The sequence below is a fragment of the Adiantum capillus-veneris genome, chromosome 14 (genome assembly GCF_014529385.1).
Source record: "Adiantum capillus-veneris isolate H3 chromosome 14, ASM1452938v2, whole genome shotgun sequence".
NCBI classification, from domain to species: Eukaryota; Viridiplantae; Streptophyta; class Polypodiopsida; order Polypodiales; family Pteridaceae; genus Adiantum; species Adiantum capillus-veneris.
Genome location: NC_140944.1, coordinates 10,725,309 through 10,743,331, shown reverse-complemented (window position 1 = coordinate 10,743,331; position 18,023 = coordinate 10,725,309). Strand labels below are relative to the sequence as shown.

Here is an 18,023-nt window from a genome sequence, read left to right as displayed (position 1 = left end):
ACCTATTTATTGTTACAAGAATTGCCCCAAAAGCAATGCCCCAAAAGTTTAAACTCAAAAGCTTATTAAACTCAAAAGCAACTATCCCCAAAAGCTTTGCTCAAACTCTGCCAGCCAAAAGCAGCCAGCACAAATTACAAGCGTCCGTACACTACTACGTCAGCATGTAAACGGAAAAGGCAGAGATCCGTATGACTTGCCACATCAGCTTGTCGACGCGATTTCTCGAAATCTGCCACGTCGTCAGCCCAGCGAGTTTTACGAGTTTGTGCCAGCAAGGTGAGTGTGTCCGGGGCCAGCCATGTCACCAGTTTGTGACACCAAAGGTAGTGCAAAAGACACTCTTATGGACATCCTCAGGGGCTATGCATACCTGATGATACCCCGCTCTTTAAGTCAATGTGACTAAAGAAGCTTGCACTTTGTAACTTATCAAGAATATCATCAATCCGAGGAATCGGAAAGCGATTCTTGATAAGGATATTTGTTTAAAGATAAGTAGCCTATGCACATTTGAAACGTGCCATCTTTCTTTTGCACTAGTAAAAGTGGAGAGCAAAAGGGCGAAGTACTTGGTCGCACTAGACCCTTTTCCAAAAGCTCGTTGACTTGCTTCAAAATTTCCTCTTGTTGAGTAAGACTTACATTGTAAGGGGGTTGGTTTGGAGGAGAGCTACCCTGTATGAGATCACTCTCCGGAGGTAGCATATTCAAAGAGTGTCCATGAGACAGTCCTTATACCTTTCAATAGATTTAAAACATTTAACTTCCAAACTAGAGAGCGAATCCTCGTTAGTTTTAACCTTTTTCCACGGAAAAATCAAGTAAGCAGAAACTCATTTCTCTACTTCCTTTTTAATGGAGATATGGCTTACAATAGGGAATGGCAATCCCCAACATCATCAAAAAATTTAATATTCTTGCCCTCATGCTCAAAAGCAAGGGTCTTTTCCACATAATCTGGGACCGGTTGCATAGGGTAGTGCCATGGGATACCCAAGATGATATCACATCCCTCGATGGGTGCCATCGAAAATGATTCGCAATCCTTGTACTCATCATGAATCCGAAGATTGAGTTGTCCTTGCACGAGAGTTGCATTGGTAGTCAACCCCTCGAATGCCAGTTCGGAAGTGATTGGAGTTTCAAGTTGAGCCGCTGTGAGGCCCAAGCGTTCTGCAGTATCCAATCAGATAAAGTTGTTCGTTGATCCAGGATCATAGAGGATCAATACCCGCTGGTTATTCACAATCCCCAGCCCTTTGCTTCCCTTTTTTTGTTTCCCCTTTCCCTTGAACATCAGGATTAGAATTCAAGTTCGGTAGAGCGGGTTCCTTCTTCGATTGTTTCTTCTTTAAGGATACTTGTTCCTGTCGTTGCTGCCGAACAAGGCGGTCGGTCTTCATGCATCCTTGCTCACCACAGTAGAAACACTGTCCTTGAACTTTAAGGTTTGTCCTTGCTCTTTAAAGGTTTGTACTTGGTTCAGCGTGAGATACTTAAGCCACCATCTGTTGAAGGGTATCATGGGGATACACCTTCATGCTCTTTCAAAGCGGTGGTTGAAGGCTTGCTTCAAATTACCGTATCTTTTGCTCGTCAGAAATCTTCATGAAAGGCGTAACTTTGAAAAGAACCGACCAATACTTGTCATGTCACAAACTGGTAACGTGTCAAGCCAATAAAGACCGAGCCAGCTTGCAGATCCCCGCTGAGGGCCTAACCATAGAAGAAGAAGCAACAGAAGAAGTTTTACCAACTTGCAAAGTCTTGCCGAGTAGCCTATTTTTTAAGAAGAGTTCCCACCAACTTATGGACCCCGTTCGATGGGGTCCATGGGACCTAAAGATAAAATAAAGCAAGATCCACTCACACACACACACACACTCAGAAGAATTACGTGAGGAACTGATGACGTGGCAAGATTGATATTGCTAAATGAACTATTTTCTTATTTTTTTGAGTAATTTCTTTTTATTGAAATTAGGATATTTCAATGGGTGCACTTGAGTCGTAAGGTTAGGAGCTGTAGATCTACTAGAATTATTAAAAGCCATAAGGAACGGACAACCCTGATGTGTGATATGATGGGTGACATTAAGCATCGCGAAGGGGTTGTACCGTTAGTTTGGTAGGAGAGACTAGGAAACGGATATTCCTGATGCGTCATGTGATGGGTGACGAGAGTATCGGATAGGGAATATTTTGTTGGTCTGGCAAGAAACTCGAACTAGAAAAAGGAATACGCGTAAAGACGCAAGCATAAGAATAAAGATGGGTTCTGAGAAGTTTTTTCTAAAAAGCAAAATATTTAGAAGTATTTTCCGGGAAATGTGAATGCTTTCCTACGAGGAATCTATGTTTGCATTGCATCTGTGCCTGAGAACTGCATCTGAGGACGCCTGGTATGTGACTATATAGCATCAATTTTCAGCTCACTCAATTTTATTGAGTTTTGTCCAGGTCCACATTTTTTTTAATAAAAAAAGTATCCGGCCGCCCACTCAATAAGTGGGCAGCCTTCTCAAATTCAAGCAAGGCTTAATTAAAAAAGAACTTGTGCTTGCTGGCTAGCTGAATGTAACGCAGCGATTTCTCTCTCTCTCTCTCTCTCTCTCTCTCTCTCTCTCTCTCTCGCAAAAACAGCCCGCAGCCTATCTCTCTTCCTAGCCCCATCTGGTTTCTCTATTCCGGCCGGCTCCCTACCATCTATTCCTATTGGGTGTGAGCCTCGAGGGCCTATAAAAGCAGCCCACTCTCTCTCTCTCAGTGACCAGTTTGGCACCAGTGCTAGCGGTAAGGGAGACCCACCGCCAGGAATCTGCAAGTGATCAGGAGAGGCCAGCACTCGGATTCGCTTTCGCGTACTCGGAGTGACAGGTATCAATTGCGAGTTCACCATACGCGTTGTTGTTTCGTGTTGTGCTTTTGCAGGTATTTCATCACGGGGAGAAGGAGCAATGAGGCCTCGGCCTATGCTCAAAGATTTTGAGAACGGAATCAAGTACAGTCTGTAGAGCTTCACGCTCTGGGAACAGACGAAAACAAAATTGAGAGCTCGTCTCTCGGGAATTTCCCGCATGGGAAGGAACTGACCTTCAAGTCTGAAGATCTAGAACGGAGGGGTCAGTCCGGTTCTTATGCTTGTAAAAAGATTCTCTGTAACCAGCCCGTGGGGTGGTAGGCGTTGGCTTTCACCCGAAATTCTTTACTTTAGACACACACAGAGTACTTTGCAAAGGTAACCTGTAACGGGAATTAACACTTAATCACACACACGGCTCGGAAGCTAGAATGCTCCGAGCAGACGCCGACAACCTGTAGGCCCCAAAAATTGGTGCCCCTTTCGGTATTTCTTTATTCTTTAACAGAGGGAATAAAACCTATGATCTCCTACAAGCTGCCTCGCACAATCTAGGCTAAGAAACACCTGTTCTGGCCCGATTTCGGCAACATAACTGTACTAGGACGCTTCACAATCAGTATCCCCACACAATAGGTGACTTTCCCGACGCATACGGACACTTTGCAAAACCTGGCGAGAATCTGCAGCACGCTGAATTCTCTGTTTTCTGCCCCGAAAATGCGCCAGTTCACCTGTACAACGGTCCCCTCGCATCCCCGAACCTCCGGGGGGTATTAGGGTCCGTTTAGGGCCGAAACCCTAAACCTGCAAAAATACACAGCAGGCTATAATTCCCTGTTTGGGCTCACGTCAGAAATCTCGTCCGATTCAAAGGGCAAGTAGCCCTACAGGTGTGGGAGCTCGAGGTCTTGCTACAGATGCGATGGGCACGTGAAACCTCTCCGAATTCACCTGTACCTGCGGGGGATTAGCCGCTAGCTAATCTAGTACCTGTGCAAGAGGCTCTTGCCTCGGCAATCGCGCATGGACCCACATAACTGTACATTGGTCAAATGAAAAGCCCATTAGTGGGGCATAACATACTGCTCGTAGGGGAGAGAGAGAGCAGTGCGTAGCGTGCAGGGCATCACTCCTGGCACCGCACTGTACATAAGGGGGAAAGGAAGCACTCCATAGCTCTTAACCTGTGACTAAATGCATAATGGAGCTCTTTCCAGCTTAAATTTCAGCACCCATTTTTCTGGAAGAGGCAAGTGCATGAGAATTTGCCACTTGGCGCATTTACAAACATTTTCCCGTTTCGGGTTCGCCGCTTAAAAATCTCCCGACTGGTTGCCCAGTTGACTTCGCGGTGGCAGAGTTGTAAAGTGTTCCCCTAGTCATACCGGAGGTAATGACGCGAACACATTTCACGGCCCAAAATAGCAGTTCCCTAAATTTTAGGAAACGATTCCGTTGGGCTCCCTGTGGTCATCTGACCATCTATCCTCATTGGGACCGCATCCAAAAGTGCAATGTGGCCCAACTGTCGGATACTTTCTATTGGCAGTCACACCTTGACTTTAGGCCTTTATTGAGTTCACTTCCTAGTATCCACCAACTTGCTAAGTGCGACGGGGGGACCTATATGATCTTGCTCTGAGCCTAGACATCCTCTTACCATACGAATTCCAGTGCCGACCACTACCCATCTGCGGGTGAAACTACCGTTCACATTGGCCATGCAATGTCCGACCGTTTGCTACTTCAAGAAGAGGGTCTCAAAAATAAAACAAAACCCCTTGGAAAGAAACCAACAACTAAAGTTAGCAGTTGCCACGTCCTCGTGACATAGTTAACAGTTGCCACGTCCCCGTGACATTCTCCCTAATAAAGCTTCTCTTAAGGGGGGGGAGACCAGCCCATCTTTTGGTCCCAAATACTGTGTCGATCTTCTCCCTTCACTCTTTTAGTTGAAAGTTTATTTATTTTCATCTTGTTGATTATTCGTGTGCGCTCCTGTTTGTGACAGACTGTACGGAAGTCCCGGATTTCGCGTTGACAGTGCTGACGTAACAACTGTACAGGTTTCTGCAAAATGCATTGGTTGCTTTTGGGCCAGATGCTTTTGAGTTTGAAACTTTTCATGTAACTGCTTTTCATAGGCCAAGGGCCTTTAAATTTGTGCCATGTGTCAGAAGACAGGCACCACGTGACAATAGAAAAGAGAAGACTGAACAGACTTTTAGCACTTCAATAAAAATAGAACTGAGAGAGAGACGACATGCGACATGGAGAGTATTGGCCCCAAACCTTGGCGCCCCTTTCGGTATTTCTTTATATTGCATCAACACAGTACAAGCCGGTACTCCAGACTCTGCACCTTCACCAGGAAGCATGCCAGAGAATGAGCCCTAACCTCATATTTAAAGGCCCTTGGCATGTAAAGCAGTTACAGTGAAAAGCCTTCAAACTCAAAAGCATCTGGTCCAAAAGCAATACCAAAAAGCTGCCAACGTAATTTACGGAAATCCATATAGCCTACCACGTCATCAACCAGTGCAAAACACGAAAATCCGTACAACTTGCCACGTCATCAACCAACGCGATTTTCAGAAATCTGCCACGTCATCAGCTTGCTTCACAAGTTCTTGTGTGTGTGTGTGTGAGCCTTGCTTTATTTCCTTTATGTCACTTGGGGCCCCATCGGACGGGGTCCCCATAAGTTGGTAGGACTTCTTCTATTGTTACGTATTCTTCTTAGGGTTTAGGCCCCTCGGCCGGCATATGTAAGTTGGCCCCATTCTTTAGGCTTTGACACGTCAAAAGTTTGTGACATCTCCCCTTCTTGAAAGAGAGTAATCGTCCATGATTACAGCATATCTGCAAAACAACTCAAGTTAGCTCAAAAAAATTTCCGAGGGTCATTCCGAAGGACAATCAATTTGCTCTTTTTGTTAAGGAGTTAGCTTCTCCTTTTGGCTCTTTTGATCAAGGAGTTAGCTTCTCCTTTCGTCCAGATCGGAACTCTTGATATTCCGGCGTAGTAAAATTAGCGATCACACCTAGACCGTACAAATCTTCCACGGGTGTCTTGATGCAATAAAATTACATACCCAGGCAATCTCATCCAATTAGGAGTATTCAGTGGTTGGCACATCACTATGCAACACAAATGCTCACATATGCATGTTACAAGACATAGAAACATAAAGCCGCCGATGAACACTCCTCCCGCATAACCTAACAAGGTCTGGGCCGGGAGATATTCAACGACTCGCTCATCACTCCTCCCGCATAACCTAAAAAGGTTTGGGCCGGGAGATATAGAGGCCTTTTACAACCGAACACCCCCCCAGATCGCAGCCTGCGTCGTTTGGAGGTGCTGAGAGTAACCACTGCTCAGACTTCTTAATACTCCTCCCGCATAACCATCCAGGTCCGGGCAGGGAGTCACAACAACAATACTCCCCCCGTAAATAACCACAAGGGTCCAAGCCATGAGATAAAACATCACTTTTCAATCATTCAATACTCCCCCCGCAATAACCACAAGGGTCCGGGCCATGAGTATGAACAAGCATTCTCAAACATCATTTCTCACTACTCCACCCGGGAGTAAAATCACCAATCATTGAAACCAGTATTACAACCAGAGTCAAACAATTCAAATCGGCACCAAGACAGGTTCAAAACAGATACCATCCATTTCAAACAAATTCCAAACAGGATCACCAATCAGTCCAGCTCGAAAAGTCGACTGACTTTCCATCTTGAAACCTGCACCAAAAATTAGGGTTAGGTTCATTCCATAAGGTCGTAGCCGAGCACAGCATGGTCCATCAGCTCTTGGACAAACAGTGTTTCTTTGGTGGCGATGATAGTCCCAAGATAGCAATCGCACTGGACCTCTAAGGTCATCTAATCGTGAAGAGACATCTACTGGGAGATGTTGAGAAATTTCAAGTTATAATCTACTAGGGTTTCCATGGGAAGCATTTCAGGATACCCCACTTTGCCAGAAGTTGCCCTATGAAGAAAGATGTCAGAAACCATATAACTTTGGGCAATTTTTTTTTCTCTTGAAAGCTTGCCCAAGTCCTTGGAAGTGTCCGGCTTGGTAGCTATAGACGTCTGCATGGTACTGTCTCTGAGAAACACATCTTGAATCCTTCTCTTGCAAGTGATCTTAATGGCTTATGCCCTGTAAGACATGAGCGGTGAAGACGGGAGCGCGCCCGATGCGCGATGAAGTAAGGGTGGGAGTGGCTAGTAAGTCCGGGGTTGGAGGCCGGAGATACCTCAAATAAAATTCCAATAGCTCTGTCTGCTCTTTTGTAGGACCGGTATGCTTTCAGAAAAGCACACGCCTGATGCTTTGATACCACTGTCACAAGATGGGCACCATGTGACAATAGAAAAGAGCAGACAGAGCTATTGGAATTTTATTCCATTGTCACGGCTTATGTTGACTATCACGGGGACAGAGCCATGTGACAATGTGATGCCCCTTTCGGTATTTCTTTATATTGCATCAACACAGTACAAGCCGGTACTCCACACTGCACCTTCACCAGGAAGCATGCCAGAGAATGAGCCATAACCTCATATTTAAAGGCCCTTGGCTTGAAAAGCAGTTACAGTGAAAAGCCTTTAAACTCAAAAGCATCCGGTCCAAAAGCAATGCCAAAAAGCTGCCAGCGTAATTTTGGAAATCCGTAGAGTCTGCGACGTCATCAGCCAGCTTGATTTTCGGAAATCTGCCACGTCATCAGTTTGCTTCACAAGTTCTTGTGTGTGTGTGTGTGAGTCTTGCTTTATTTCCTTTATGTCACTTGGGGCCCCATCGGACGGGGTCCCCATAAGTTGGTAGGACTTCTTCTATTGTTACTTGTTCTTCTTAGGGTTTAGGCCCCTCGGCCGGCATATGTAAGTTGGCCCCATTCTTTAGGCTTTGACACATCAGCAGTTTGTGACACCATGGGCTCATTCTCTAGCACACTTCCGCGTGAAGGTGCAGAGCGTGGAGTATCGGCTTATACTGAGTTGAAGCAATATAAAGAAATACCGAAAGGGGAGCCAAGGTTTGGGGCCACTGCTCTCTCGGGGTGGAATTCCGCCACTCATTGTCTCGTGCATCTCTTTCAGTTCACTGTCATATGAAGTGCTTAAAGTTGTTCAGTTTGTTCTTTTCCATTGTCACATGGTGCCTGTCCCCGTGATAGTCAACATAAGCCGTGACTTTTTCATGTTCCTTCTGGGCGAGCCAGTCCCATTCCTTCGAATATCTTTCTCGAAGTCAGGCAAAAGAAATTCTTCATAAAATTCAATTTGAATTGAGTCCACGTTCTGGCTTCTGTACCTTTCAGAATCTTGTCTAGCCACCAGTTGCTTGCCGTCTCCTTGAGATACATCCCAACATGATGTGAGTTGGATTTTCTGGTAAAGTTTCCATTGGCAAAAGCAACTTCAAACTATCTGATAAAAGACAATGCCTTGGAGATGTCTCTTCGTCTTGTGTAACAGTCAAACTTGACATCCCTGTCACCAAATTTGAAACCCACATCTTGTGGTGACGCTTGTGGTTATCCTTCTTGAACTTGGGCTTCTCTTTAGTATTACGTAGGGAAGTAGTAGGCGTTCTCTTCTTTGAAGTGTTGCGGGGCTTCCGTACAGTTCTGCCACGTCATCAATTTGTGACATACCCCTCTTGAAAGAATTGTAATCGCCCTCGATTACGCCTGCAAAATCAGACATAAGCCATCAACCAGTTCTGTAGACACTGACTCTAAGTATCGACGCACTAGACGACACAAATCCAGCACTTGCACGAAGACGACAGTCATTGATCATTCACATCACATTCAAATCATATGACATAAAATCCATCCAGATCAAGGACCATAATTTCTGGCAATGTGTTTAGTAATTGTATCTAGATCCACACCGGACCTTACTGATGTCAGATTAACAAATTCTTATTGCATTCATGTCAATAGATTCTCAAGACCGAAATGCTGTAGCCATTTTGTCTTTCAAACCTGCACTCAAACACAATCACATGAGTGATAACATGAGTGATCATTCAATCATTCATCATCAGTCGTCATTATCATTCAAAATTTATGATCCTTGTCGTGAATAGTGATCGGGTTCATTCTTGAGCTGTCATTGCTCCCAATCGCTTTCAAATGCAAATTCCTCACCATCTCATCCTCGATCTCACTTGCAAAACGAGCAAAATTTCAAGGCGATTGCTCACCTCGTTGCAAAAGAGTGGATGTCCAGCTCCGTGCTTCCCAATGCTTACAGATGCGCTATTACCTATTATTTGTACATAAATAACAAGATCTTCCAAAAACATTAATTCCATATATGCTGAAATTTTCTACAGACACCCTAATTTTTTAAAGTAGTGGGATATAATATTCGTTCGCGTCAATGCGGGAGCTTTTTGAGAGGATCAACTTTGCCTTCTATCGCATATCCAAATTCTCAACCGTCTTTTAGGGCAAAAAGGAACTCCTACTTCTCTTGCAAGTGATCTTGAATTCCTTATGGCCTATGCCCCGTAAGACAAAGCGATGAAGACGGGAGCGCGTCCCATGCGCGATGAAGGGTGGAAGTAGCTAATAAGTCCGGGGTTGGAACCGAAGATTCTTTAATAGAATCTCTAGTAAACTTCGGAAGCGCCAAAGTGCTGTCTGCTCTTTGGTAGAACCGGTATGCTTTGAGAAAGCACACGTTTGAAGCTCTGATACCATTGTAACAGACTTGGACACCCAAGTCAGAAATTTAGCACGACACACGAGAGAATCACTTAAAACACTTCATAAACTTTATCACAATTTAAAACACAGTCGACACGGCCCGGCATAGTTCCATGCCCAGAGGTATTGGCGCCAAAGTCAGGTCCCCCTTTCGGTATTTAATTTTTTTATATTAATGCTTGAGCAAAGTACAAAGTCTAAGGGTCCACTCCGCTCAGTTGACGTCAGCAAACTGAGTGGAAGAGTGGCCCTAAATTCATATTTATAAGGCCTTGGCCTTCAAACTCAAAAGCTACTGGCCCAAAAAGCTGCTAGCGTGAATCGCGAAAATCCGTACAGCCTGCCACATGGCATAGCCAATGCAAAACATGGGATTTTCTCACTACTGCCACGTCAACATGTTAATGCAATTTGCGGAGCTTTTGTACGGTTCTGCCACGTCATCAGTTTGTGACATGATCTTTAAGTCTGATTTTGTAAATCGCACTGACATGTTGACGTGGCAGGCCGTATGGATTTGCGCGTTTTGTGCTAGCGTGGGTTTTGAGAGCAAATGCTTTTGGGTGCAAATGCTTTTGGATCAGATGCTTTTGGGGCTCTGTTATTGGTTATCCCTTGTAAGTTTATAAGTGCCCATAGGGCCACTCTTCAGAGAGCATATGGGCGCAGAATCTAAGAGAAAGTTGGACCCTCAGTGAGTTGTACCTTGGCAAAGTAATAATTAAGAAATATCGAAAGGGGTGCCAGTCTTTGGGGCTAGTGCATCTGCGGACAGAACTCCACCATGCCGTGTCGACTCTCCTCTTCTCTTTCTCTATTTAAGTTCGGTCAGCTATTTGTAGTTTCGGTTCTGTGTTGCTATTGATTTTGTCGCTTGGAGTGTCCAAGCTTGTAATAGTGATATCAGGGCTCAAAACGGTTAAACTTCTATGGAGGATCCGATCCTTTCTGCAACACAAATGGGTTCTTGCAGAGAATTTGATAGAGACGATATGTTACAGACTTGGGCACGCCAAGTCGAAAATCTGGCACAACACACGAGAGAATCACTTAAAATACTTCACAACTTTATCACACTTTTAAAATAGTCGACACGACCCGACGTAGTTCTGTGCCCAGAGGTATTGGCCCCAAAATCTGGCGCCCCTTTCGGTATTTGTTTTTATATTAATGCTTGAGCAAAGTTACAACTCCCGCGAGACCTCTCTACTCACATTCAAATCATCACATAAAATCCATTCAGATCTAGGACCTTGATTCCTTGCAACGTGTTTAGTAATTGCATCTAGATCCACACCGGACCTCACTGATGTCAGGTTTACTACTTCTTATTGCGATCATGTCCATAAATTTCTCAAGACCAAAATGTTGCAGTCATTTCGTCTTTCAGTCCTGCACTCAAACACAATCACATGAGTGAGTACTCAAAAATAAGACTCATTTCCGAAAATTCGAGTTCATCAATCACACACTTAGTTCATACTGAACAAAGTGTTTCAATCATTTAGTCTAGTCATCTCATTGTTGTGTAGCCATCTCATCCCTCGGGAACTATTGATGCGCTCACCAAAGTATCCAGTCATATCATTCATTATCAGTCATTATTATCAATCAACATTCATGATTCTTATCTCGAATCGTGATCGGGTTCATTCTGGAGCTGTCATTGCTCCCAATTGCATTCATATGCAAATTCGTCATGATCTCATTCTCGATTTCACCTGTTATCTGTTCACAAATAGCAGGATCTTCCAAAACACATTAATTTCACATAAATTCAGAGTCATCTTCAGGAATTCCTATCTCAAAATTATTCATTCATAAAGTCATAAAGCAAAAATAATGTTAGCACATCGGTATCTTTTTCAATTTTCTATCCAATATCTAATCTGGAGCGTGTATCTTCTCGCCCAGTTCTATTTCAGTCTGTCAGTCTTTCTTATTCTTGTGCCTTTTTGGGGCATCGCGCAGATATATGTCCGTATTTCCCACAATCAAAACACTTCCCCGTTTTGAGGTATTCCTCTTTCTGTTCCTCTGTCAGTCGGGGATGTGCATCTTTCTTTCCTTTTCCTCTGTCATCATTCGTCGAAAGTTGTTCTGTTGGAAAATTCAAGTTACATGAATGCATAGCAAACCCTTGCTTCACATGTTCCATCAGTTGTTGTATGGACTCAGATTTCTGTAATAAGCAATAGTCTCGAATCTCTTTGGGAAGTCCATAGCAAAATCGCTCGATTTGCTGCTTAAAACTGATTGTTTTAAGAGATGAAGCAGGTAGAAAAACATCTCAAAATCTCTTGCAATAAGTATCCAGAGTATCTGCCTTGGCCATCCAAAGATGATTCTAGGTAGTAATCACGTCACGTTCGTTCTCTTCAGTGAACCACAAGGAAATACAAACTACAAACTTTTTTGAACTTTCGCCACTTTGTCGGTGCTTCTTTTCGTAACAGAAGAGTAAATTACCATGTCCGTGCATTTCCTTTCAAGTAGGATGCTGCCCTTCTAATCCTGGAGTGCTCTTAGTAGAGCCCTCCAGAAAAAGCTATGTCAAACTATTGAATAAAAGCGAGGACCTTGTGTGCATCTCGAAAACCTGAAAAGTTATCAAATTTTATCGCTTGTCAACCCTCCTTGAATTCTTTGGTCTTCTTGCTCTTATCTTCGAGAAAGTCGTATTGATTGACTCTATAAAAGTGCTTCCTCTTAGAATAAAACATTTGGTCATCAGAGTTCAAACTCTCAGAAGAGGATGAATCCTCCTCAGAATTGTCACAAAATTTCTGGGATCGGCAATGGAATTTGCTTTTCTTGGCCTTCTTCTTGTTCTTTCCATATCTTTTCTAGCCCTTTCTATCCTCATCACTTGAATCAGAGGAGGAAGAGCTGTCGGAACTGTTAGAAGAGGATGAGGACGAACTGGAAACACCCTCAAAGCGTACACGCTTCTTGACTTTTCGTGCATTTGCAAAAGGAGAGTATCAACCCAAATAGCCGGGGTAATATGTTCCCTTGCTGCGTCTCTTTGAAGGCTTCGTGGTCTTCAATATTTGGTCGACTCGTCGTTCGATCATGTCATCAAGTTCATCTTCAATGTACATTCGCGGGGCATGTGGTTTCTTCAATGCGGATTTTAATGGTGAATCGATGGCTGTACGCCATCGGGAATGCATCTCATCAATCAGATCCTTCGAATACTGTAGCATCTTCTTGGCACAAGCATCAACCTGCTCTTTGCGCTGCATCTCCATTCGTTCATATTCCATAGGCCGTGGAGGCCAGTACTCTTGTTCCGATTGTCCATTTGAATTTCTCGTACTTTCACCCAATTCGAAATTGTCGGGTGGGCTCGTTTGATTCTTGCGGGATTCATCACTTGAAACCATGTGTGTCGTTGTAAAAAGATCGGATTTCTCGGTGGAAGGAAAATCGATTGAGCTTTGATACTACTGTTATAGACTTGGGCACCCCAAATCGGAAATCTGGCACGACACACAAGAGGATCACTTTAAATACTATCACACTTTTAAAATAGACTCGACACAGCCCGACGTAGTTCCGTGCCCAAAGGTATTGGCCCCAAAATCTGGCGCCCCTTTCGGTATTTGTTTTTATATTAATATTAATGCTTGAGCAAAGTTACGACTCCCACAATCTCTCTGCTCAGAAGCTCATCAGCTAGCTGAAAGGAGGAGTGGCCTTCCTTGGCCATTGAAAAGCAGTTACATGAAAAGCTTCAAACTCAAAAGCATTGGCCCAAAAAGCAGCCAACCGGAAGAGAAAAAACCAACGAAGATTTTGGCAAATTCCTAGCTGCAAATCTCATCAGAGCTGAGTACAAACATCAACTATAGGTTGACACATGTATGAAAAGATTGATCAAGTGTAACCGGCCTGTACAATCCAAAAAGGGCAGTAGACTTTACTTCAAACCTTGATTTAGCTTTCACCCATTATTAGTCGTCTATTTTACCTGTACTTTCAAGACACAACAAAGGGGAGAGGGATATAGGCTGCTAGATTGCACCTGTATGAGTGGACAGACACCAGATTGGCCCCTAACTTAGGCGCCCCTTTCGGTATTTCTTTCTTGTTCAAAAGAGGGAATAAACGTTGTGGTTCCCTACAAGCTGCCCCGCACAAACTCGGCTGGATTTCCACTGTTCCAGCCCGATTTCGGCACTAGGACACTTCACAGTCAGTATTCCCATGCATTGAATGACTTTCCTGACGCATACGGGCACTTTGCAAAACCTGGCGAGAATCTGCAGCACGCTGAATTCTCTGTTTTCAGCCCTGAAAATGCGCCAGATCACCTGTACAGCGGTCCCCTTGCGTCCCCGAACCTCCTGGGGGTATTAGGGTCCGTTTAGGGCCAAAACCCTAAACCTGCAAAAATACACAGCAGGCTGTAATTTACTGTTTCGGGCTCTGTTTCGCATGCCGGTCGCATCCGTAGCAAGTCCTCGAGCTCCCGCACCTGTAGGGCTACTTGCCCTTTGAATCGGACAAGATTTCGGGCGTGAAACCTCTCCGAATCACCTGTACCTGCGGGGGATTAGCCGCTAGCTAATCTAGTACCTGTGCAAGAGGCTCTTGCCTCGGCAATCGCGCATGAACCCACACAACTGTACATTGGTCAAATGAAGAGCCCACTAGAGGGGCATAACATACTGCCAAAGGGGAGAGAGAGGGCAGTGCGTAGCGTGCAGGGCATCACTCCTGGCACCGCACTGTACATAGGAGGGAAAGCAAGCACTCCATAGCTCTTAACCTGTGACAAAATCTGAAAATGAGGCTCTCCCCCTCCTAAATTCAGCGCCACTTCTTGTTGCATGAGGCAAGTGCACCAGAAGGTGCCACTTGGCACATTTACAAGCATTTTCCCGTTTCGGGGCTGCCGCCTAAAAATCTCCCAACCGGTTGCCCAGTTGACTTCACGGCAGAGTAAGAAAATGTTCCCCTTGTCATTCCGGAGGTAATGACGCCAACACATTTTCAAGTCCCAAAATAGCAGTTCCCTAAATTTTAGGAGATGCTGCCATTGTATCTTTCTAGGTCATCCGACCCTCTTTGTACACTGCGGGCACATCCAGAACTGAAATGTAGCCTCTGTAGCAAAGGATTCCACTTTGGCTAGTCAATGACCCCACTTGGCTAACCATAGTACTTGTCCAACCTTAGTGCTCTCTTGCCCTCAGGCCTGGACTCCCTCTGGACAGTTCCACACTAGCTATGCAATGCAGGGCAGTTAGATTTCCCGAGGGGTGTTTCCAAAAAGTGAAAGTAAATAGATAATAAGAAAGAAATCAACAAAAAGGATAGATAGTAGTCACACGCTGGTGACATCAAGTACTCCAAAGACCCGAAATATGCGAATCACCTCAAGAATTACCCACTTGACGAGATCACTCTAGATGGCAAGAGGCTGTTGATTCTCCTTTGAAGAATAGAAAGCAAACCCGAGTGCAGAAAAGCAGAAATTGTACTCGCAAAAAAGAGTCTTGAAAAGAAGATGAACCAGTTAATGAAAGGCTTAAAGCACTCTCGAAAGAAGGGGATATCAGTGGAATTTCCCGGTTATTTGGGCTAGAAGTCGACTTTCGAGGTGGTAAGCCAATCCAAGAAGCGTGTTCGTTTCGAGAATGACTCAGATTTTTCTTCATCTTGAAAGAGTTCTAACACTTCGTCGTCCTCTGCTTCTAGAGAGGATGAGAAAAGGCGGAGGAAGCGGAGAAAAAACAAGAAAAGATCTTTGAAAAAGACTAGAAGGCACAAGGAGCCATATAGCAGTTCAGAAGAGGAGACTTCATCCTCTTCTGACAGTTCAGACAATGAACACATGGACAAGAAGACCAAAGAGTTCAAAAAATGGGGGTCAAGCAGTCAAGTTTGACATTTCAGGTTCTCCGGGGCCCCATCGAGCCCTTGAGTTCATACAGCAGCTTGAAGTCTCCTTCTCGAGAGGTCGTTTTCGGAACTCTAGAGAACTATGTAGTGACACAACCGGGCAAGGAAAGGTGTTTAGATTAGTGTGACATTTGATCTCTGTCTCACGTATTATCATCCGTTGCAACACCAAATGTCTAGAAGCGGTGTCAGTCGTAGTAGATGATAAACATGACGCATAGATCAGACATCAAAAGAAGCTAACTGGATGAATTTGTTGGTCATAAGAATCAAAAGTCATGTGTCGACACTGTGCCATTTTATATTAACCACCAGATTTACAAGTGGAGAATGGAAATGTACCCACCCTACACCTATCTCAAAACACTCTCTTTCAAATCTCCAACAAGAAGAACAAGTTTGATGGAAGATGAGGTCAACCCCACAACATGATGACCGCTTCTGAAGCGCCACCATGTTTATATAACTCTTTGCAGCATAAAGGATCAATTCCCAAGTTTTATGTAGTTTGTTTTTTGGCAAAGGAGAACCTCCTTTTGCAAAAGTTCTAGAAGATCATTGCCTGCTAGGCATCCCCGTGTACCTAGAATAACCAAAATAATGCTTGTGTTTCTATTCAGTCACAGTTTTAGAATACCCAATCGGCTTGGTTGGAGATTGCTGTCAGTCCGTTTTTTTTGTATTTGGTTTTACTTAGCCACATGCTAGGACATGAACTCAGGTTTTTAATGGTGACAAACATCCATGCAAATTTGCATGAACTTCAAGAATTTCCATTCAAGGTGGTGAGGCAGAAAAAAAGTTATCATCAAGCAATGACAATTCTCGCTTGTTACTATCCAATTGAGATTATTCAACTTTCTATGTCCCCAGGTGTACGATGTGTGAAGAGGCTGAGTAACCTCTGATGAACATGCATACAAATAATTATTTATTTATCTATATATGTATATATTTAGATAGCAACAATTTGCACCACTTTAAACCAACAAGTGAAGTTGCCAGACAATCCCTACAATAGACACTTGAAGTAGATTCAACTCACCGATACTGCCACAATCACGATTGGAGGACTCGGCCAGGTCATCATCCTCACCCTCAGACGCCCAGCTTTCCCTGTGTCCTGAACTTGAGGATGCAACTTCATTTAGTGCATCCCAGATAGCTTGTGCATGTTCGGCATTATTCAAAGCACCTTCATCCCAGAAATTAACGTAGTCAGTAAGCATCATGATGTGAGCTTTGTGGTGTGTGTGATATCACATGATTGTGTGCTCATGCATGCATACGCACGCGCATATGTAGGAAAAAGAGTGCATGCAAATGTTTTGTGCGTACAAATGCCTCCAACCTTCTGGAGGATGATATGGAGTCTTTGGTTCGGTAATTTTCCTTTTTGGTGTCTTGTTGGCTTCAAGAAAGTTTAGGTTTGCTTCATCCCAAGCAACCCGTGAACTGAGAAAGAAACAACTGGATGTCAGAAGCGATCTCAAAGCATGCATTAGAGCCTGCATGCTTCTACAGTTTCTTTACTTCAAAAAAAGAAAACTACACGGCAACATATCCATTTAACTGAAGGATTGAAGAGCAACAATCTGCACAGAATGCAGCAGGGAAAAAATGTGCACAGCTTCTGGTTAACAGCAGCCACAATTGGTCAATTAGATTGCAAAGCGAATTACTGGCTTACTTTGATCTTTGCTTGCTGTATCTTTTCATGTCATCGAATTAAAAGAGATTTACTCATTTAACCTGCAAACAATTCCAGAAAATGGAGAGAATTGCCAAGAGAAAACCAGACGTTAAGCAGTCTCAAGCTCAATTTTTGGCGGGCAGAAAAGTTCGAGATTTGAGGGGAGAAGAAACAAGGAGCGCGCTGTGTGTGTGTGTGTGTGTGTGTGTGTGTGTGTGTGTGAGAGTGAGAGAGAGAGAGAGAGAGATTTGCAAACCTTAAGCGAAGGAACCTGTTGCCACTTCGTGCCGGACGACGACGCCAGTCACGCCACGAAAGAAGTCAATGTGGAAATTTTACTCGAATTTTGGAAGAAGTCGCAACGATTGAACACAAATTACGTAGTCATGTAATGATCTGAATACATGTATATGACCAATGATTGTATACATACGTGTCCAGTTCAAAGCACGAAAAACTTTCATATTCAACTTTCAACTAGGGTAAAGGGGCCAACTTAAGGCCGCCTAAGCGGCATGGAAGATTGCGAAAAATTTGCTGCACCAAACGAATCATGCAATGGCACAGTAGAAGGCCCGTGCTCATCGCTACGACCAACAAAAAGCTCAATGTGAACAGCTCATCATCGACGTCGCACAACAGCAAAACATTTTCTATGTGTAACGAAAATGGCCGTGCAAAGCAAGCCGTTGCAGGGTGAGAAGCGAGCCAATGGGCCAGCAAGGCTCGATCTGGCGATCCTACGGAGGAGGTTTGACCTCACTCAGGCTTACCACAACAACACTGGCTGCTTGATGGCTCA

The 18,023-nt window shown here is 44.1% G+C and overlaps 1 protein-coding gene across 1 annotated transcript in view; it reads right to left on the bottom strand.

Annotated features, from left to right (window-relative positions):
* The window catches only part of LOC147441891 (protein phosphatase inhibitor 2-like), a 28,164-nt gene extending 10,566 nt beyond the window's left edge, over positions 1-17,598 (bottom strand). The window contains exons 1-4 of the mRNA XM_086528288.1: positions 17,478-17,598; positions 17,219-17,280; positions 16,880-16,983; positions 16,574-16,723 (exon numbers count right to left, since the gene is read on the bottom strand). Coding sequence (XP_086384414.1) covers positions 16,574-16,723; positions 16,880-16,983; positions 17,219-17,247 — 283 coding nt within the window. The 5' untranslated portion in view covers positions 17,248-17,280; positions 17,478-17,598. The remainder of the gene's footprint in view (positions 1-16,573; positions 16,724-16,879; positions 16,984-17,218; positions 17,281-17,477) is intronic.
* Between the last annotated feature and the right edge of the window lie 425 nt (positions 17,599-18,023).